The sequence below is a fragment of the Orcinus orca genome, chromosome 7, assembly GCF_937001465.1.
Source record: "Orcinus orca chromosome 7, mOrcOrc1.1, whole genome shotgun sequence".
Lineage (NCBI taxonomy): Eukaryota > Metazoa > Chordata > Mammalia > Artiodactyla > Delphinidae > Orcinus > Orcinus orca.
This window is the reverse complement of record NC_064565.1, coordinates 115,871,256-115,894,161: the sequence shown is the minus strand read 5'-3', so window position 1 is coordinate 115,894,161 and position 22,906 is coordinate 115,871,256. Positions and strand designations below refer to the sequence as shown.

Here is a 22,906-nt window from a genome sequence, read left to right as displayed (position 1 = left end):
GGCCAAAAAAAAAAAAACAACATAAAATAGAAGCAATATTGTAACAAATTCAATAAAGACTTTAAAAGTGGTCGTCATCAAAAAGAAAAAAAAAAAGATGGCTCGGCTGGGAGACACCCCTCACCTCCTTCAGGACCTGTGTACAGATGGGGGCGTCTGAGCCGCGAAACACATGTCAGGCACCGGCCACTAGTCTCCTAATAAAAAGAAATGCAGCCCTTCTTTTCTTTCAGCTCGGCATCCACGAGGCCCTCTCCCCGTTCATTCTGTTACTACTGAGTAACTGGGGGGCAGCCACACGCCCCGCACACAGGACCAGAGGACGGGCTGAGGCGTTCTGGCCGGCGTGCTACCCTGCGAGGACACACACTTCACAGGGCTGCCCCTGACGTGGCATTTTCCCCGAGGGCACGAAAGCTCCTGAGTTACGGGAAACACTCAACATCTCTTTAACCAAAAACCCGCCACCGGCATTTTCTGTACTAGTCCAGGGAAAAGCAGTGTAAGTCACACAAGACAGTGACAACCTTTTAAATGTCTGCTGTTGCACAGGAAGTGCCTGAGGCACTCAAATTCCTGGAAGCAGTAGACAAAAGGGACATCTTGAGGGAATAATGTATTCATTTTTCCCCCTCTTTCTCTTCTCCTTACTCCCTATTTTTTCTTTTTTTCCTAGTCCCATGGAATAGGTTTAACTGATAGTTCTGAATTACTCCTAGAGAAACTATGATTCAGGACCCTTCTCCTGACAATGACCGGAGCCACCTCAAACAGATGTTCCAGAACATTCCCTGGCAGGGCCTGTTAGAGGGATTTCTTCAAACACTATCTCGTCCTGTCTTCTTACCTTACAGAATAAGAAATTTGACTTGGATTTCATAACACTTAAGGAAAAGAAGTTGTTTTTTTTTTTAAGGTGTAAACATCTTTTAAGAAAACAGTAGAAAAAAAGTTAGAAACCCAGAATTTTCCAGTGCTTTGGTATAAACTAGAAAATACACGCCACAGAGCATGAATCCCGCTTCAGATTTATCCTGACCCCGTAATCCCCCAGGCCCTCCTTCCCCGGTGGGTGCCCACTCATTTCTGTCCCATCTCAGCTTCCTTCCAAGATACATTGTCATGTGTCAGAAGCAGACCCTACACTTGAATGCTCTTCTGGTCTTGTTTTTCATTCCTCTTGTGACTCTGCATCTTTTTACAGCTCGGGCTTCGCCCTCCAATCAAGGTGATCTTCAAGTCTTTAAAACAGATGTTTAAGAGACATCACACCATCACCTCGTCCTCTTAGGAGCATCCTCCAGCTCCCCGATGGTACCCGGGAGAGAACACGTCCCCCCACCTCTGGGTAAGGCCCCACACCCCACGTACCCTTCAGGAATTATCTTAATTCTTCTCCATCTTCTCCATCCCATAATCTCCCATCTCGAGGCCACCAGCCCCGACCAGCTGGGAGGGAAACCTGAGATCCCCTCAGCTGTTGTCTCTGGCACCCCACACAGCCTGTACAGCATCAGGACAAGCGTGGCTTCACAGAAAGCGAAACGAGCTAATGGAACCTTCCAGAAGCCCACACTCACTCCACCTTCCTGCCACGGGGGCTTCCAGGGTGCTCTGGGAATTAGAGGTCTGGCTGATGACCACGAGGAGCCCTCAGGTGAGGACTGTCCCTAATTGATAACATTCCCGTCCTGCTCCTTTGGGACATGGCTTTGCTGAAGTCCAAACAGGTCTCACAAATGAATATGAGGGGACAGGGAACAAGCCCTCCAGCAATGCTCCCAGGTGCTCGCTGGGTGCAAGCTCACAGGTGTACCTTGCAGGTACATGGCCCTCAATCGACAGATGCTTATAAAACTAGAGGGAATAAAAGGGGGCCGGTTCCTCCACATCAGGGCTTCCCCAGAGCCTCTGTGGAGGCATCCCCAGGCCTCCCTGAGACACAGACCATCCACCATCCTGGTGGGAGGTGAAGATGTGCCTTCCTTCAGCTGGGGCAGGAGACACAGAGGCTGCACTTATCTCCGAGGTCCGCAGCAGGGAGAGATATGCATCTGCAATCCCAGCAGGACCTCAGGAAAACTGGCCACACGTGGAAACATCAGGAACAAAAGCAACCACGCACTCGACACTGGTGTGCCCACGGATGCCCCCACTGCCTTACGGATTTCCTCCCTTCAAGGCCTGGTAGCGTCAAGGTCAACAGCGGCCTGGAGCGAGTGATGCGGGGTTTGCACGGCCCCGTGCAGGGACCCCAGACTCGCCACCCCTACTACCCAAAACACTGCTGTGTAGAAAGACAACAAACTGATCAAAATTACCTTTCTGGCCTGGATTGAAAACCTACCTGCCCTTTATCCCGGTGAGTCCACCGCAGAAAGGCATTCTGCATCCTGAACACAGATCCCCTGAACCCAGGCGGCTGGTAAGGAGCCGCCCATACAGACCCTGCTTTGGCTCAGAAATGCCCTCGGTAGGCCTGCAGGAAGAGGCGCTTACTGGAAATTAACTGCCTCGATGTCGATTTCAAGGCAGCTTGAAGCAAGGTCTTCTTTAGATGAGCTGCCCACTATAAAATATTACGTATTAAGAATTTTCAGGAGGCCAACTCAAATATGCCAATTCTGCACATCCGAACAAGAACCAAGGGCTTTTTACTGGCGTGCCTTGTCTCCCAGTGACCACTAGAGGGCGCATTGGGCATAAAAAACCTCTCATGTCCCATGTTGGTCTAAATCCATCTCTGCTCTGAAGGTTTCAGGTGTGAGACCGCTGGCCACGATATATATGCTATTTAAAAAAAAAAAAAAAAAAAAAAAAAGAGGGGGGACTTCCCTGGTGGTGCAGTGGTTAAGAATCCGCCTGCCAATGCAGGGGACACGGGTTCGAGCCCTGGGCCGGGAAGATCCCACATGCCGTGGAGCAACGAAGCCTATGCATCGTAACTACTGAGCCTGCGCTCTAGAGCCCACGAGACACAACTACTGAGCCCGTGTGCCTAGAGCCTGTGCCCCACAACAAGAGAAGCCACCGCACCGCAACGAAGAGTAGCCCCAGCTCACTGCAACCAGAGAAAGCCCGCGCACAGCAACAAAGACCCGATGCAGCCAAAAAAAAGGGGGTGGGGTGGGGATTGGCAATGAAGTTCTCTCCATGAAAACCCAACCCTCACGTTTTACATCTAGCACCCTGAGCAGATGACTTTAGTTTATTCCACACTCTTTTCTCCCAACACACACACCCACTCCACGATTCAGGCTTATCCTGCCAAGGCAGCGGATTGCCCCGCCAGAGCTCTCCGTTATGTTAGATCTGGTGCCACGCACGCAGCCAATTGTTCTTGCTTGTTCGACGCAGCTGGTTTCTTATTTGGAAAAGTCTTACATCAGGGCATGCAAGGGCAGACCAGATGTGCTCGTTCTAAAGGAATTAACAAAAGCAGAACCTGCACCAAAAAATGAAAGGAAAGTCCAGTGTTTCTTGACATGATTATATTTTTTAAGTTCCCCATTTTTCTGACAAAGCAGTTTTAAAGTTAACCTTCATCTGACTTTTAAAAACATTCCGTATGACCCCTTAGTTAAGTCCCCAGTGGCAGGTACCAGCACATCAATGAATATGATCAAGGGCATAGTAAGTGATGTCACTTTACTAAAAGACCAAGTTTTAAGTGTCCTAGAAAAAAACACAAAACGTACCCACATGGTAAGATTCTATGCTTTCTAAGGGATCTGCTAAAAATGAGATACAGCTCATAAGACATTAAGAAATAGAGCAGAATAAAACAAAACTCTGCATTATATCAGAAATCAGTATTAAAGGTACAAAGGTTAACATAAATAACCTTTTAGGGCACTTATATATTATTTTGTAACAGAGAGAATTAAAATATCCTAATATAGAAATCAGAGCACTTGGGAGTGTAGGGGGGTGTTTTGTTTTGAAGTTGCCAAGTGACTTCTCCACGGAATCAAATCAGGAAGTGTGACAGTTTCAGTTTCACGGATGCTCACTGTAGAAAGGGAGCCTTCAGTAGGAAATTACTGCTTCTTTAAACCGTTTCCAAACCCCTCCACTCTGAAAACACAGGCCAGGAATCACTTACTGCTCAGCTGCTGGAGCCATAGAAGCACAACCTGCCCTCGGGCACCACTCACCCTGGGTTCCCACCAGGACCAGCGGAATCTCACTCGTGTTCCGGTAGTTGGCCATCCGGCTGTAGTAGTGGTAGACCGTCTGGAAACTTATCTCATCCTCCAAGCTGAAGACAAATATAACAGCGTCCACCCACATGGCAAACTGGGGAGAAAAGAAAGGCAGGTGAGCAGGAGATATTGAATGAGGAGCTCACGAGAGAAAGGCAAAGGAGCAGCATGGGGTCACTTTCATGAACACAGGACGAAAGGCCGGCAGACACGCCTCCAGCCGGGCCACGTCCGACGTCTTATAGCGTATCGCTGGGGCGTCACGAACGCCCTTCTCATCCTCGCACAACACGCCTGTGATGGCCCTCAGCCCCTTCCCACCCAGGCCACGCTATCTCCAGAGTAAAACCTGACATCCTTCCCCAAGGGAGTGTCTACCCTCTGGCCCGACTTGGCCAATGGAAGGCAAACCCCGCGCACAGCAGAGCCGACCTGGAGATAGGCACGGAGGGCGGCCTTGCAGCTTCCTGTTTCACCCCAAACTCCCCATGAAGGCCGCCCAGGAAGCCGTGCTGGACCCCTGAGATGGGGCTCTTCCTCTGGGTGCCCACGGCTCAGAAATCCTCCACCTCCAGGGCCAACTACTCCCTCAACATGCGAGGCCTTCGTATTGTAAAGATCAGCCGTCCCTGATTAATTCCAGCACCCTTCAAGGAAATCATGACTCACTGCCGGAGAAATTAACAAAAGCAATGCACAAAACTCAGGGGAAAACAATGGAAACCCCACAACCGCCCGACTCCTGTCATTTTATTCTCACTTTTCTTGCATCCAGCTGAACTCACATCAGATCCTCTCTCTGGCAAATAACCACACCCTCAAGCACACGTTATCTCGTGGAACACCCAGAACCGTCTTGTAAAGCTGGAGCCAAGAGAGGAGAGGGTCCTGGAAGCTCAGCAGCTTCCCAGGGCTCCCAGGGTCACAGAGGTGGCGCTGAGGAAGCGACTTAGCACCAGAGACCCTTCTGTTTGATGAAAGACCCAAGTGAAAAAAAAAAAAAAAGTGCCCCACATGCTTTCTCTAAAAGAACCTGCAGCTCCCACTTAAGTTCTGCAGGTCAAGGCATCAGCTCTATTGTTTGGTGAAATTTTTAGTGGGTTAAGCTCTGACTTCCACATATAAATGAAAAGCGTATTCAGTTACAAATGGAGATTTTATGCAACAAAACGTAAATACACCTGAAGTTCAAATGATAAATATGAAATTAAATGAGAAAGAGAACTTGGGGCCAGTAGCCTTGGGACTGGCTGATGCCTCCTGAGGGCCCAGGACTCAGGCTGACACGGCATCTCCTTCTCCCCTTCTCTACCTTGAGATGTGTTTTCCTTTCTCTTCCCAAGAATCGGGGAGAAGTCAGCTTCCCCACGCCCACGAGCACCTTATGAATGCCTGTGGTCCCTGGGACCAGCCCGCACCTCCCAAAACTGACAACCACCTGACCCTCCGTGCAGAGGAAATGCAAACCAGGCCACATCCTCTCAAGGGTGCATCCTGAGAGCCCCAGGGCCTAGTGAGCAGTGGGCACTCCATAGATGTCCCCCATCCACCCCAGCGGCTTCTCCACCAACTGCAAAAAATACCCCAAAAAACCCAGTTAACTGGCAGAGTTTTCACACCACCTAATAGGACACCAGTATCCACAAAATCCTGCAACTTCACTCATGAAGCCGTCATTACCTTCGCAGACTACATGACATGATCTGCAACAGTGGAAACAAACACCATGCTCACATGTGCCTAGGAGTGGTGACTTGAAAACAGTTCTTTTCCTTGAATGTCCGAGTACACTCGGCCTAGTTTTGAAAGGCTCCATCTGACATCCCCTCAAAGCAGAAATCTGCACTTTAACCAGGGTAAGCTTCTAGCCTAATGATGCTTCTGTGGGAAGTATGTGCTAGAATAAGGGACTGGTCCTCAGGGAAACTCACGGCCAGGGGCCAAGACAGAGACCTCCTGGGGGCCCTAGTTCTACCCCCGGCGGGGCGGGGGTGTGGGCCGGCCACCTCGGCCTGTGCCCTGATGCCATGAGATCTCAGGGCGTCGGCGTCCTTGGTGACGGGAACGCTCAGAGCATCGTCCCCCAGGGTCATCTCGAGGATTAAGTGAGCTGCACCACTCAGGGAAGGTGGCGGGGCAGGGGGCTCAACCAGTGTCACCGATTCACAATATGTGTGCTTTCCAGACACGAGAAGAAACTTACAAGAAGAAGTTTTTTTGTTTTATTCTTAAAAGCCAATTCTTTAATTAATCAGGGACTAAAAGGAAGGAAAATGATTCTGTGTCGAATGACATCACATGTCCTAAGCAGCTGAGGCTACGGAAAAGATGTGTTCCATAGGAATACGTGCTTCCTAGAGGAAAGATGCTTCTCAGAGGGTACATACCACTGGAGAGAAAAACCCCTGGGATTTTTAATGTCACCGTCTGGGGATGTGGGGAACGCTGGGCCTCAGCTTCGTAATAAGAGAACCACCCCCAAAAAATACTTTCATTAAAAAGGCAACCCCAACAGCAATCATAGCTGATGAAAACGTCAGGGTGGGGCAGTGCTCCGAGCCCCTAATTCCTCGGGCTGGAGTTCCCTCTCCAGTGTGGGCCTGGAGACTGGTCTCACTGCGGTTAAACTCTGGCCCAGGGCAGCCTGCTCACTGCTCCACGACTGGCGTCAGGGGAAGCGCCATGTCTCTGCAGCCCTGGGCCCCCCAGCATCCCATCCCTGGCAGCATCCCGGGACAGCAGTGCCTCTGAAGCCACTACACCAGCTCCAACATGCGCTTCTGTACGTCTCTCAACTTTCTTCTTAGATTCTTTATGTCAGAGCTAAGGTGTGCTCTTTACATGTGAGATTGCCCCTGGTCACTCCAAAACATTTACAAGCTAGAAAAGCAGAAAATCACCCCAGGTGACACCCACACTTTACCTACGTCATTCTCCTATTACCACCTGCCTCGGAGGGAACCCTTGTGATAGCAGGACAGACGTCCCACGGGCGAAGGACCACTCAGAAAAAGTGATTGAGCTTTTAGCACCATCATGAACCTTCTAGGACGGTGTCAGACATCACCCCTGTCCTGCGTAAGTATAAAGTAACAGACGTGCGCTGAACCCGAGCTCTCACAGCTCCGTAACCTACTTTTTTTCATGTTTAACATGTCTTCAGTGTTTCCTTACTCTCATCGACTATGCTGTTTCAGCAAAGCGAAAACAAATCTTTTCCACGCTTTAACTAACGTCTTTGCTATCAGAACATACCTTACGGACTGCTTTGTTTCACAGTTTGACAGCATTTTTCTTTTAAATACTGGTATAGCTTATAATCAGTGGCATTTTAGACTCACTAAAACATGGTAAATCCACGCCATATTTCTGTAGCGCTGCATACACCTCAGTGTATGGAGTTCTAGAACTTTTAACAACCTCCATATTCAACATCGTTCACTTAAATCACCAATAATCCTGTGTCGCACTTTCACCAAAGGGTAAGTTCAAGAGAGAACGCCAGAGAAAATTTTTAATATTAAGTTCACATTAATGGGTCTTGACTATTACTAGCCCTCGGTCCCTTCAAAGTGTTCAGCTAGTAAATTATGTAAGTACAGTAATAAACTGGACAGTAAGTAAACCAAAGAAAAAGGTTTTCCACACTCATGCTGTTTTTTTTTTCCTCCGCAACACCCATTTTTCAAGGAACTTTCAAAGAAATCACACTGTGCTGCATCCTGGTTTGCGGCGGAGAATGATCCGGGCTGAGAAGCCTGGTGGGCAGCCTGGCAGTAGTGCTCAGATTTCCAAATCCCATCCAACTTTCTAAATGACCGTACTGCTCTAGAGATCAAACACAGGACAAAAGGAGAAAAAAAGGGCTATAGACACTTCCAGATGTCAATTCAGCTGAGTTGACAAATCAGTGCAGATTCTGCTCTTCCTTCCTTCTTAAAAAACGCAAAGTGGGGCTTCCCTGGTGGTGCAGTGGTTGGGAGTCCGCCTGCCAATGCAGGGGACACGGGTTCATGCCCCGGTCCGGGAAGATCCCACATGCCGCGGAGTGGCTAGACCCGTGAGCCATGGCTGCTGAGCCTGCGCGTCCGGAGCCTGTGATCCACAACGCGAGAGGCCACAGCAGTGAGAGGCCCGCGTACCGCAAAAAAAAAAAAAAAAAAAAAAAAAAACGCAAAGTGAAAATCAGCCACACAGCCCAAACTTCCCTCCAGGTTTCTGTCTGAAGGAACAACGGAATTAGTCTCTCAGGGATGAGAAAAACCTCAGTCGCAGAAAGCATTTTCCTGGGGCCTCTCTCTCACCTTTTCTTGTATGCACCTGACCGACTTCTTAGAAGCACCTGTGGAGTCAGACCCTTCCCAAGCAGGCCCAGGTGAAAGCGGGTCACCAGCGTGCGCGCAGTACTCACCTGTGCCTCTGGAGGGCCCCCTTCATCCCTGATCAGCAGCAGGTAGCTCTGTCCGTCAACAACAATCTCTTTCTTGAATCTGCCACCTGCCATACACACACAAAGAATCTCGTTACGCGGGAAAGACAGAGCGAGGGGAGGGCAAACAGACGTGGGCTTCGCTTGTGGAAAAATACACCCTAGGCTGTGGCCCTGGGGGCAGCCCTGAGTGTTTAGTAGCAGTGGGCTGCGGCTCTGCCTCCAGGGACCCCTGGACTTTAAAAGAACTACTGAACTCAGATTCAAATATCCATCCTTAAGAACCCGTGTTCCTTTCTAGTTAGAATACACAGCCTCCATGCAACGCCAGGATCACTCGTGGCTCAGAAGCGTGGGATTTTAATGCAGGCTTTGTGTGTAAATTCAGGAATTCTCTCTCCCTGGGAACACGCTGATACCGAGTCCAGAAACAGAGAGCCCGGAAATTGTTCTCTCGTTGGGTTCACAAAACCGAAACGAATTGTATCTGCTGATCAGGGGCCTGCTCTCCAGCACGTTGACAAATTCAAGGGCTGAGAATCTGTATTCTCCTCAAGAGAAACCCAGTTCTTGGAAGGAAAACATAGAACAGCATGGGGATGGTGTTTCCGTGTTCACAGTTCACAGGTAAGGGGAGGGTGCTCAACTACCACACACGGGTTAGACACAAACTACTGGATGGCAGCTCCGCACAGGTGGAGACACAGCAGCGCAGCTGGCGGACGGAGAGCGTTAGAGACCACGCTGGGTTAGCGAGAGACCACCAGGGGCCCCGCCGGAACACTGGGGGTACGGGGGTGGCCACGTGAAGGCGGCAGGGGCTGACCCCGCCCACGCCCAGGTGCCTCAAACATCTCCCCTCAGCGCCCCGGTTCGGACTGCTAGGCCTCCCCTGGGCAGCGGGAAATACGTCCACTTCTGGGTCCCTCTGCCACGCCCTCTGCCACCTCCAGAGACAAACGACCTTCCCACGCTCTGGGCTCCGAGCCTGCGGCAGTCACCCCTCACTGGGCTTCGGAACTCGTGGTCTCGAGGGGAACACGCCAGCACCGGCGCTCACTTCAGCTCCTCGGCACAGAGGCCTTCCAGAATCACCAGCTAACCCCGAATAACTGGAAGCCCGCGAACCTCGCTGGTGGAGCTCCCCCATCGGCCCCAGAGGCTGGGTGTCGGCCCCCTGCCCCCCGGAGTCACACCTGGCTCTCCGCCACAGTGGCCCCTCGACGACGCGGACCTTCCCTCCGAGAGTCTGGGGTTTGGGCCATCCCAGCGCCCGAGAAGCAGAAACTAGACTCCCCGTCCCAAACCACCTCACCTCACCTCACCGCACCCCTAAGAAGTGTCCGCAGGTGGGCCTCTGCCACGTGAGGCTGGGGAGGCCCGCGGGGAGGTCGCCTCCACAAGCGAGCACGCATGCGCACGGCCGCTCCCGCCCCGCATTCCCCCCCACCCTCCGCCCCGGGCACCCCGTCACAGGCAAGATGCACGTGCTTAAAGAGCAAAACTTCAAAAACCGAAGAAACTTTCCAACTTTAAAATGGAGAAACTCTCATTTTGATCCCCCTCACCGCCGACACCGAAAAAGGAGGGCAGACTCCGTGGAGAACGGACGGAGGGAAACACATCTGAGGGCCGGGGGGCGGGGTACAGAGCGCATGCGCGCTGGACCAGACGGGCTGAGGCCCGCTCTGCACCTGCGCATCTGGCTGTAGGAGGATCCACAGTGATTCACGGTCCCTGTGCCCCGCAGCTCCCCCAAACGAGCCCTGACTCCCAGCATCTGAGCGCACGGAGGCCAGCCCTGGTCTGATGAACTCAGGTTCGACCTCCACGAGCCTTCACAGCTGCCCTGGGCACGCTGGTCTCACACGGCCAATTCCTCACTAGTCCGCGTGGTCTCCAGAGCAGGAGGGGGGAGCTCCCGCAGTACCAGCACCCCTCCGCTGCCAGCCGCCTCCCCCCATCTCCCTGGGGAGCAGGCACCCGGTGGGCGTCACCATGCAGCTCTCCCGGAATGACGCCCGCTGATGGCCCTGCTCCTCCCCCGGTCTCTATGCCCTCGTGTGTCTTACAGGGTAAGGGCTTGTTGGATGAATTTCACACCTATTCGTTCATTCACTTTCTTTCACATATTTTTGTAGAGTCACGACCCCAAGTTATGTGTCCAGACAGCTGAATAACAATACTAAAGTTAAGAAAGCTTTGCACAGAGTTCTTTCTGCCCCTCTGCTTTGTAACCTCAAGCAGAGGCCTCTGGACCTAATTTTCATCAGCTCTAAAAGGAGGGGTGATTCTCTCCTCCATCCTTAAGGCCCCTTCCAATTCTAAAATCACTTTTCATTTCCCCCCTAAGATATGTAATTAGTATGTCTCTTCCATATTTTACAATTGCAAATATTAGACACTTGCAATGGACTTCTGTGTTTTCTCTGGTATTATACATCAGGAAACAAAAATGAAACACTCAAATGCATTTGCCATGAACCCAAAGGTTTGGTTAGATAAAATTCAGCCAGGTGTTTAAGCACCCAGATTGTGAAAAAGTAAGACTATGATTAATAAAATTATATATAAAAAATAAACTCCTACTGCGGATAGATTGTCAGCAGGCTCAACGGGAACATAGACAACTGGGTACTGGAGAAACACAGCCCAGCAGGTAAATAAAATTAGACTTTAAAATCCGTTTTCTACAGTTCACTTTGGAGACACAAAGGGAAAAAACCTTGGGATGAAGCGGGGGGGGGTACCAAGCTGGTCTACACTCCCCAGGGGCCACCTCTCTCATTATCTGAAATTCAAACCCGCCATCCATCCCAGCCATTAGATCTTTCCCTACCGAAATATTAGAGCACACTACCAAACTTACATCCAACTTCATTTCTAATGCAGATTTTTAAATGCCTATTTTACAATCCTATTTCCAATTACAGTCATCCCTCAGACTCCACAGGAGACTAGTTCCAAAATCCCTTATACAAAATGGTGCAGTATTTTCATATAACCTACACACATCCTCCCGTATACTTTAAATCATCTCCAGATTACCTATAATATCTCGTACGGTATAAATACCGCGTAAATAGCTCTAAGTTCAGCATAAATGTTACGTAACTGGCTGCCAGCATGAGACAAATTCAAGTTTTGCTTTTTGAAACTTCCTGTAATTTTTTTTTTTTTTTTGAGTGTTTCAGATCCGTGGCTGAACAAATCTGTGGATACAGAGGGCTAGCAGCTCTGTTGCACCGAGCTCTGTATTCCCAGCATTTAACGCACAGCCTGGCCTGCGGCCCATGCTATAAACTTGTTACACGAATAATCATCAACCGTCTCTGACTGCCAAATACTATTACATGACATTAAAGTACCTGGGGGGTAGTTTTACTTTTGGAAAGTGTACCCAAATCTGACCCCTGTATTGGGAACGATCAACATGCCCTTGGCTCGGCCCACCCGTGCATATGTGTGCAGTGTCCCCCACACAGCTGCCCGCCCACCGAGTACACAGGGGTACAAGGGCTCTGTACCTGTGCCGACATCTCCATGAGAAGGGAAAACGGAGATCCCTCCCGCACTTAAGTCTGTTCCTTCCAGAGATGCCGTGAGGTCAGCAGAGGTAGAGAGCACCACATTAAGTATGCAGCAAACAGGTAGAGATAAGTGAGCAGAACCAAGTTCATCTCTGGGCTTTGATGTTCATAACTGAGTCTCGCTGGACAGAAGTGTTTGCATCTCGTTAGAGCACACAGGGGGTCGTTCTTCTTGTCTGAATTCAACCTCACATGCAATTTATTAAATTTCTGGTTCACCCAAAGTCTAGTTTTCAGAGTTTCCAGAAAACTGCCCTGGGAAACTTTGTTTGCCCTTCAGCTTGCCTTCTTAAGCAAGTCAAGGTCTTCATTTCTTCCAAAAATGAGTAAAAGATGGACCTGAATATACCTACCAAGAACAGGGATGCTGGATGTGTTGTGAATAGCACACCAGGAAGCAAAGGTCAGTTGTTTTGTTGCTTTAATATCTTGAAAAAAAGACTCAAGGGGGCCCCTTATAATCCACTGGTAACCAATCAGAATCAAGGTTTCAAGGTTACTACCCTGAGTCCTGATCTCATGCTGGGGGAACCAGTTTTGAATCTGGGATGCTGGCGTAGGTAAAAACAACTGGGTTCCCTCTACTCTTTAAACTCAAGCTAGGTAGGATGGACCTACAATGGAGCCCTATTAAATATAAGGGCTGTCTACACTGAAGGAGGTATAACCATCTCACCTGGGTTGGCATTTCTGCTTTAAGGGGGAAGAAAAGAAAATCAAATTTTCCTAGTCTCAAAAAAAAAAAAAAAAATCTTGTTGGGAGCAAACACTGCAACAGATGTTTGACATTTCTGTCTTTTTGGCTAATTGGACTAAAAGATATTATCATATCATTAACAGCTCTCCAGGCAACAGCAAGCCTTGTAATACTTTACAAAGCACTTCTCTTCCCACATCGTGTCCGTTGTTCCTCACAGCATCTTGTGATGCAAATATCACCATCAACCTCCACATCTAACTTGGCTGGAAAAGAACTTCAGACACTGACCAAACCCCCACAGCCAGCAGGCATGAGACCCAAACCCAGAAGTGCTGACTGATTCTCACCTCTGCCCTCTTCCCTGTGGATTTCTGCTGAAACAGTTCACGGCACACAGTGTCCACAGACGAGCTTGGAATCTTTCGTGTAATTTCCTAGCACCCACAGGGCAACACCGAGAATGCAGGGCAGTGGGGCTGAGGATGTCTTTTCCTCGCTCCACTCACAGCTCCGGAAGGGAACTGCCTTCAGCCCCAAACGGTAATCATCCCTGTGCTTAGGAAACTAAAAAGAGATAGACCTGCCTATCACTTTTTGTCACAGGAAAGAACCTTTTGTATTCTATTACAAGTTAATCATTAAAGGGATGTTGCCTATAAGCTTAAATGATACATAATGGCCCATCTCTGGGAACCCTGCCTCCCAGGTGATGAGCATTAAGCTAAAATACTTTTGTTTAGTTCACAGGAAACATCCTGACCAGGCCCACCTGTGAATGACCGCAGGAAGGAAGAAATGAACACATCCCCTCCGGAAGCTGATGGGAACCAGTAAGTGTTTGACTTTACTCCCTCCCCTTCTAGTATAAAAGGAGCCTGAATTCTAACTCAGGCAGGATGGTTCTTTGGGACACGAGTCCAGCATCTTCTCGGTTTGCGGGCTTTCTGAATAAAGTCGCTCTTCCTTGCCCCAGCAACTCATCTCTCGATTATTGGCCTGTTGTGTGGTGAGCCGTACGAGCTTGGACTCAGTAACATGTTTCATATTTTTTTCCTGCTGATTTCCATCTTCACTCTTCCACGCATAAGCAGAGGATGAATATCATTCTTGAGTTTAAAAGTGCATTTGTGGAGCACGCTATTTCCCTTTTCCATAAGAAAGAGGAGGGGGGGCATTATTCCAGCATCTGATCAGACAAAGTCAAGCCGCTAAGACCCTCCCCATAGCTGCAAGCTGGCCTCACATCTTGTCACCCTCACGAGGCCCCAGCTCAGGAGCACCTGATTTTCCCGGAGGAATGGTTTAGAGATTCTTGTCATTTGTAACATTTGCCTAAAATTTTCTTCTTACTTAGCCCCAGAACAAATATCTGTAAATGTTGTTGTTCCCTAATTATTTAGGACTGGCGGGATGAGAGGACTACACTGGAGACAACTATGAATATTTTCATTTCTCCCCGGGAGAATATGAAAAGTCTGATCATGCATGTGCCAGAAAGGCTTTAAAATTGATTTTGCTCTTTTAACTTTGATCAAAATACTGAAGTCAGGTACCTGTTACTGAGGTTTTGGAGAAGTTTCATATCATGACATTTAAAAGGGATTTTGGATCCCATTATTATTTTTACACTGGGGAAGAAAAGTTTTACTGGTTACACGTCCGTTTACAAAATTTAACCAAATCAGACTTCATTTCCCCTGCCAAGTTTTAAAAAACTTACACTGTTTAAAAAAGGGGAGGGCAGGGCTTCCCTGGTGGCGCAGTGGTTGAGAGTCCGCCTGCCGATGCAGGGGACACGGGTTCGTGCCCCGGTCCGGGAAGATGACCATGTGCCGCGGAGCGGCTGGGCCCGTGAGCCATGGCTGCCGAGCCTGCGCGTCCGGAGCCTTTGCTCCGCAACGGGAGAGGCCACAACAGTGAGAGGCCCGCGTACCGCAAAAAAAAAAAAAAAAAAAAAAAAAAAAAGGGAGGGCAGGGACTACTATAAAAATGTACTAACACTAAGGATCTAATTAATGCGTGGTGATTGGTAAGTTCACGGGTGAAATGCTCACGCTTATGACTTCAGGTGAAATGGGGTTTAACACACAGGCCACGGTCTTTAACAACTTCTTTTCACCCAGACCTGAGTAAAATAAAGAAGGAAGACGGAGACAGAAGTCAAAGTTCCAGGGTAAGACGAAAGATTTGAACTTTGCTATAACCAAATTTCCTTTCTTCCATATCTAATAAAATGAGGGGGGGAAGTAAAAGCCAGATAAAAAGTTCACCATCCACCAAGAAAAGAAGCCAAGCTTTACATAACCAGCCTCGAAAACACTGACCTTAAGAATGAACAGGAGGACTCCAGCCCTGGGTGGAGAGTGGCTGCAGATCCCCCAGGGAGGGGGTGCTCAGGAAGGGGCAGCATGGCCTTTGTGCCCTGTCCCCTGACGGTTAGGAGGTTCCCAAATGAGCAGCCGCCAGGACTCTGCAGGCAAAGTGCCTGCGATACCCAGACTGCAAGGAGGGGCCCCCGCAGGGAGTGACGTATAACACAACCCCCGCCCAGCCCGCGCGGAGGCAGGGGACCTGGCGCAGGGCATCCAGCAAATTCCTACGGACTGCAAGCGCCCTGTGTGTCAGGGCAGCTCACCTTTGTCTGGAGGAGATGCCCTCAGAGGACAAAGGGACTCATGATACACTGCGATTCTCAGGGAAAGTAACATCCAGCCTCAGCCTTCCGTGCTTCCCTGCAGGGGCCGGGGGTGTGACGGAGGTCTGGGAAATGGGAACTCGGGCAGACTGCGCCATCCCTCTGGGCCAGGGATGTCTCCTCTAGCCTGTGTCCTGCCCCAGGAAACTAGATGGCAGGGGGCTCCCCACGTCCCGTACCTGACCCAGGACGAGTGGCCAGCCTATGTGAACGGCCTGGGCAGTGCGTGTATCCCCGCACTTGACTACAGTCGAGACAGCGCCAATCTCAGCAAAGGGGAGGAAAAAGCTAAAGAGATGGTGAGACTATCATGCAAAGATAGGGCAAGGGGAAAAAGACACGGAGGGATTGCGGGAGCTCCCTGGTGGCCTACTGGTTAGGACTCCAGGCTTTCACTGCCACGGCCCGGGGTTCAATCCCCGGTCGGAGAAATGAAATCCTGAAAGCCGTGCAGCGCAGCCAAAATAAAAGGGGAGGCGGGTTGCAAGGGAGCCCGCAAAACCCAAAGAGCCAATGGAGGAGGAAGCAAAACTCAAAAAGCAGAAGGAAATCCCTTCTGATCACTTCCCTCCCTAATGCCACTTATGAACAGACACTGAACAAGACAAGAACTCCAGGGAGAAGAAACCGAAACAATGAGGGAAGAAATGGGAACCTCTAGAACTGAGGACCAAACCAACATTTTGGAACGGACGAATACAATGTGAAAAAGTAAGGGAGAGAAGGAACAGCGCTCAAAGCTGAAATTCTGACATGGAGGAATGGCTTGAAATAAACTCCGGTCAAACTGCGGTCAAGATGAAAAACACAGAAGTTAACTGACAGGAAGACAAATGAAACTAACAAAAGGATAAACGGCACCTCTGACAACAACTCCCCAACGAAAGAGCTCAAAGACTGTTCAGAGATAAAATACAGAGGCATTTTCTTGAAATGCAAGAAGATAGGAACCTGCAGATCAAAACAGCCCATGATCTTCCAAGAGAAAAAGACAGACTCTCAACGTCACTTTAAGGACGGAGCAAAACCAAGGCCCTGGTGAAAAGCTGCCAGGCCAGACAAGACGGGGCTCTCATCCCACAGCTGGCCTCAAGGTGCAGCCCCAGGAGCACACTCCAGGGCCACTTCAGGGGGGTGGAAAATGGCCAATGGAATACGCATTTTTTACATATGTACAACTGGTGTTGAAACGGCTGTCACATGGCAGGTATGTTACACACTAACCCAGAGACCAAGATGGCGGCTCTTGCTGCATCAGGGAACCTGGGCAGAGGCAGAACCCACCTGCTGGGATACGGGGAAAGTTGCGGCCTCGCCCTGGCCTTTTAAAAATCTCATCCTGCATTTGTTTGCGCCTGAAAATCATGAAGATTGCACAAGCAAGCAACCTGCTTGGGACACGTCCCACCTTCCGTGAGGGACAAGCCGGGCACACGTGCGGTGACAGTTTTTTGTGTGATGCAAGTAATTTAAGCAACAACAAGGAGATAGTTAACCAGCTGGCTCTTGGCGATGTCACAGTGCACTCAGTGCTGACCGTGGTCCAGGGGGCGGGGCTCCTACCTGAACACTTCTATGGAATGAGAGTCACTGCCTTCATTGATTCAACCTGGAATTTCAAGAGTGCTACTATTCCTACTACTTCAACACTTCTGGATGTATTTAATGGAAGAGTACCTTGAAATGGCGAATAAGGTGAATATGTATATATACATTTATACATATATATATATATTTAAGTGTCACCTGTGTAGCTCAGGTTTTCTTGACATCAAGTAAATAAAATCAAAAATTAACTGGATGAAAAGGCAGATACAAAACTGAAACAGGAGCCCCTTAAGCCCTATTCTGTGTTCATAAAACAGCTTTATTGCTGTCTCTGATAAGCAATGAGTCAGAAACTTATAAACTAGAACTTGTACAAGTTTTATTAACAGAACACCATGATGCATCAGAGATCTACTTAAAACATTTTGTAAAAACGGTATTGCTGCTCAAAAAAGAAGCCGGAAAATTAATGTTTGGGGAAGTGGTTTGTTGCCCAAGAGTTAAATTCAATTTCTTTACATCTTCCAAGAACTTTGAGAAAAAGGTAAATTAGCAGCTTAACACATGAAACCCATTAAGAGTTTTCTCTTCCAAGTGCTATCTTCTCACGACTAAAATAAACACAGAAACCCTGGGAAGGTGCAGGCTGGCTGGCCTGGACCAATCTCCAATCATCAACGTCCAGGGACAGGCCCAATTCCACTTTCATAAGTTTCATTAGCTTTTCCCCTGCAAAAAAACACTAAAATGGCTGTAAGATAGGATTAACCCAACAAAATGTTCTCTGTAATCACAACGGCAGAACCTCAGGTACTGCAAAGAATAAAACATGCCCTGCGATACCAGCAGCCCCAGAAGAGGCCGGCAGGTCCTGGAGGCCAAATCATCCTTCTTCTTGTGAAGATGTCCACGGGCCCTGTGGTGGACACGGGACGCTCTCTGGAAAGGGAAGCCTGGACTTTGCTGTCCTCAGCTCACACTCCAGGTGTGATGCTGGCGCCTGGGCCCGCAGCCTGTTCCCTTGGGCTCAGAGCCCCAGGCCCATTCAGGCTGCCTTGGCTCCACACACTCAGACTTCCCTGCAAAGCTGTCTTTGGAAGTTAGGACCCACCCCCAAAGTTCACATACTATCCTCCACTGACCTCAGTACTTTCCCCAATAACTCAGCAGCTGTTCCAAGGGACAGGCAGCCTGCAGGGGCCGGCACGGCCCAGCACGCAGGAGACCGGGTGACCTGAGGTCCCGCTGAGGCCCCTGAACGTGGGTGCTGAGCTGTCAGGTGGGCTGTGGCCATTTCAGGACAGCAGAGTGTGTGTATCCAGGCAGGGGGAGCGCAGTGCAGAGGAACGGGCTCGAAGCCGCCCGCCAAGGTCTGCCTCTGAGCTGGGCGACCCTGTGCGGCTTCAGTAGCGGCCGGTGCCTCAGCTCCCTTGTGTGAAAACTCAACGGGCACCACCACCTGCCTCTGCAGCCACAGCGAAGGTGAGCGGGAGCTGATCTGCGGCAGCCGTCAGGCTCCCGGAACACTACCTGTGTCCCCTGAACACCAACCAAGCTCTGCTGAGTTACACCGGCGACTCTGTCTGGGGACTTGCACATTGAGGGAGAGTCTCAAAGTGAAATTCAACGACAAGGAAGAACCAAGACCACAGTAAGCAGAGAATGAAAGAGATTCCCTCAGTTCGCTCAAATTCCCATATGAAAACCAGGATTCCCCTTAACACTCTGTCACATCTCCAGGTACTCTGGGAGATCCAGGGTAGTAATCATTTTTCCCAAGTCTGAAGAGCTCACAAGATACCAAGTTCTGGACGGTGCTACTCATACTGCCCCAGGGAGAAGATTTTGTGAGTCTGAGTAACCGTCTCAATATTTATCCCCGTGTACGGTGTGTCCCTAATCTCAGACGGGGACTTCCATGCAAGCCAGCAATAGAGGAACACAGGGGAATGGGTCTGATTGACACTCCACCTGTGACACAGTTTGGCTCTTAGTAGTATTTGGCAAGGGTTCTCCCCCTGTGCTCGCCGCTCCCCATTTCTCTGTTAGCTCCCTACACTGGGGCAATAAAACCTTGGTCTTCAGAAGCACCACTCAGCAAGCATTTAGCAAAGCCCTTCGTGGGCCAATAATAAGCACAGCGCTGGTGAACAGAGTGAACAGGACAGAATCTCTGACTGTCAAGGGCAGCGGGAGGACACGGGAACTGACCAGGAGAGCCAGCTGGGTGGGGTATGGGAGGGGACCGGGCACCAGGAACAGACACAGCCTGTGCCCCCTGGAACCCGCTGGGAACCCACCGAGCGGACGGGGTGGGGGGGCATGGTTTTCAGCCAGCCCCCTGAAGGAGGAAACAGCCACGTAATGATGGGCCCCTCCCTATAAAATCTAATACACGGGCACACCTCGGAGCTCCTGTGGCTTCAGTTCCAGACCACGCAATAAAGCGGGTATCGCAATAAGACGAGTCACGGGAACGCTGGGGGTTCCCAGTGCATATAAGTTACGTTTATACTATGCTGTAGTAGTCTATTAGGCAGCATTATGTCTAAAAAACAACATACATACCTTAATTTCAAAATACGGCTAAAAAATGCTGACCATCATCTGAGCCTTTATCAAGTCATAACCTTTCTGCTGATAGAGAGTCTGAAATATTTCAAGAATTATCCAAATGTAACACAGAGACGTGAAGTGAGCAAGGGCTGTTGGGAAAAATGGCGCCGACAGACTCACTCGATACGGGGCTGCCACAAACCTGCCATTTGTTTAAAAAATAACAAAACTGCAATATCTGGGAAGTGCCAATATGCCTGTGTGACCAAAGAAGGAAGCTGTTTGTTGGAAATGTTCCGATACCCACTGTGGTGGCTGTACGTGAACATTCCAGCATCTACTCCAGTCTCTGAAATAGTCTGGTGGTGAGGGGAATATTAGTCGTGCACATACTTGTTTCCCTGGGGGGAAATGTACTTAAGGTTATTTGTTTGTTTTATTTTTAGTATTCTGCACATTTATTTTAAGCATAAAAAGGGATGAATTACAAAAAGTACTGCAGATTCAGGAGAAAAGAGCCCAGCTGCTCACCTGGTGCCTTTAAATGAGGCCAAATCCCGCCAGCCGTGGCCTGGGACGAGTCCAGGGGCAGCAGCCTCAGAAAAGTGGGTGAGGAGGTGAGCTGGCCAGCGCCCAACAGCACCTTGGCGGGTTGCTCAGCTACCAGCACACGGGCAGATGGTCCCTTAGTCCCTCAGATTTTACTGCTCTCAACTAGTGTTTCCCACGTGAAAATAACTTGTCATTAAAAAAAACTGTCGTGTCAACTTTGTTTTTGAAAATGCAATTGTTGACTTGGACATGTAAAAGTACTGGCTTTAAAACTGTCTGTTCACACACATTTCTCTGAATATAAATCAGGTGCTTGTTTCAAGAAACTAAAACAGGATGGTAGTTGTGAGATTAGACCCTATGGAGAAACCCAGAAATCCTCTGCATTTTAATACCTGATATGTTGACACTGCAGAGCAGGGTCACAAGCCATCACGGCGAACGGCCACCAGACAGTGGCCTTGCGGGCAGTAGCCTTGCTTCGGGGTCGGGGGCGGGGTCGGGGTTGTTTTTGTTTATTTATTTTTACAGATCTTTAAAAATGCAACAATCCTTCTCAGCTCAGGAGCAGCAACAGTACAGGGAGGGGGTGACGGCTGTGGGAGAGCCGTCTCCCCTTTGATATTTCTTCTGGGAACATGTCACTTTTTTTTTTTTAATTTATTTTATTTTTGGCTGCGTTGGGTCTTCGTTGCTGCACGCGGGCTTTCTCTAGTTATGGCGAGCGTGGGGCTACTCTTTGTCGCGGTGCGCGGGCTTCTCATTGCGGTGGCTTCTCTTGTTGTGGAGCACGGGCTCTAGGCACGTGGGCTTCAGTACTTGTGGCTCGCGGGCTCTGAGCGCAGGCTCGGTAGTTGTGGCGCATGGGCTTAGTTGCTCCGTGGCATGTGGGATCTTCCTGGACCAGGGCTCGAACCCGTGTCCCCTGCATTGGCAGGAGGATTCTCAACCACTGCGCCACCAGGGAAGTTGGGGACACATCACTTATTGTCTGGACTGTCCTCTTCCATTTCCGGGGGCGGGGGGAGAGGTGGAGGCTCACTCTCTGTAACTGTCTCATTCCCATGGAAACACTGTCAGGACTTTAACAGCAGGATTCCAGGGGGCTCTGTGTCCAGGTCACTGTGCCCATCCCAGAGGGTGATCTGGTCTCTGAGAAGGCCAGCACCCTGTGAGCTGGACACCACCAAGACCTGGAGCAAAGCCCACCACCCAGGGCTGGCAGGAGACAGACTGCCCTGGGGTGGGGTGTGAGTGTGAGTGTGTGTGAGTGTGAGTGTGTGTGAGTGTGAGTGTGAGTGTGAGAGTGTGTGTGTGTGTGTGTGTGTGTGTGTGTGTGTGTGTGTCTCCCTCTCAGGCAGATTCGGAACCTGCCCAGCCCAGGAAGCCCCTGCATCTGCATGTTGGAACACACTTAGCTTGCACCTGTACTGCCAGGCTCCTGCCCAAACCGGAAGGCGGGCCAGGGCACATCCTACAGCCAGTACTTCGTGGGACTAATAAGCTGCCGCCCCTCCTGATGGGGCAGCAGTGGGTCCAGTGGTAAATGGTCCCCGCGGCTCATTCCCACCGTTCTGTGTTAGCTCCAAGGTCCAGAGGTTGTCTGAAGACTCCTCCCAACTGCCCTGCTGTGTCCCTCGCCAAAGCCAGCGCCCGTGTAATGACTGCTGGGAGCCCAGGGGTCCGGCCCCCAACTCCCTTCAGAATCCTTCTACGCACGAGGGCAATGGGAGATGCACGTGCTGGCAGCCCGGTCCACCTGGAGATCACGCAGTCACACCCCGCGTAACTGACAGTCCCTGCACACAACCTCCCCCTTGGTTCAGCCTCACCCGCTCCCCTCCGCTGCATGGAAGGAGTCGAGGACACACTGCCACCTGGTTTCTGTCACCAAGCCCCACCCCCTCCACACTTTCAACATGCTTGTCCCACCCAAGTGGCCCTCAAAGAACACTGCTGCTCTCTTTTGTTCGTGGTGTTGCCATTTTGTAAAAGAAGCAAAACGGTAAGAAATGGGGCTCAGAAAAGGATGGCGTGCTGGCCACACATGGTGCCCCTTGGGCCACATGGACGGAACCAAGCAGCTTCCAGACGCAAGTCAGGGGGGACCATCTGCTACATTCAGAACTCTTCCCGAGCCAAGATCCTGCCTCACAATCCCTCCCAACACGGACATCCAGGAAGCCACTACGATGGGTAAAAGACTACGCTGTGAGTCGCATGTGGTTTCCACTTCTGGCCTGGGTCAATCATCAAAGAATTGATTCGGTCAAACCATTTCAGTCATGTCGAACTGTCACCTTTTGTAGATAATCAGCAGCTGTACGTGGCGTGCACGCAGGTGCGCACGTACGCACACGGGGGCCTGTCCCAGCCCCTCAGGTCTTGTGCCCACGATGCCCCAGCTCTCAGGGGGCACCTTGGGGGTCCCTGAGTCCTGCATGAGGAGGTGGCGTGGAGGGGAGAGTCTGCGGGCACCTTCATCACACTACACACCCTCCTCGTGTAATTCTTTTTTTTTGGCACTTGGCCTATCTTGCTACTGGTATTTTCCCTTCTGCTGCCTTATCTCCACGTCCTGGCCCTGGGAGTTGACCATGGCCCCAGTGAAAGTCTGCCCTTAGAGTTCGA

General features: G+C 50.2%; 1 protein-coding gene across 14 annotated transcripts in view; it reads right to left on the bottom strand.

Moving 5' to 3' along the window:
- Window positions 1–22,906, bottom strand: part of AGAP1 (ArfGAP with GTPase domain, ankyrin repeat and PH domain 1) — a 550,828-nt gene that overhangs the window by 329,275 nt on the left and 198,647 nt on the right. For all 14 annotated transcript variants that reach the window (XM_033424652.2, XM_033424661.2, XM_012533195.3 and 11 more), the window contains 2 exons: window positions 8,617–8,702; window positions 4,158–4,299 (listed from right to left, as the gene is read on the bottom strand). In XM_033424652.2, the coding sequence (XP_033280543.1) occupies window positions 4,158–4,299; window positions 8,617–8,702 (228 nt within the window). The remainder of the gene's footprint in view (window positions 1–4,157; window positions 4,300–8,616; window positions 8,703–22,906) is intronic.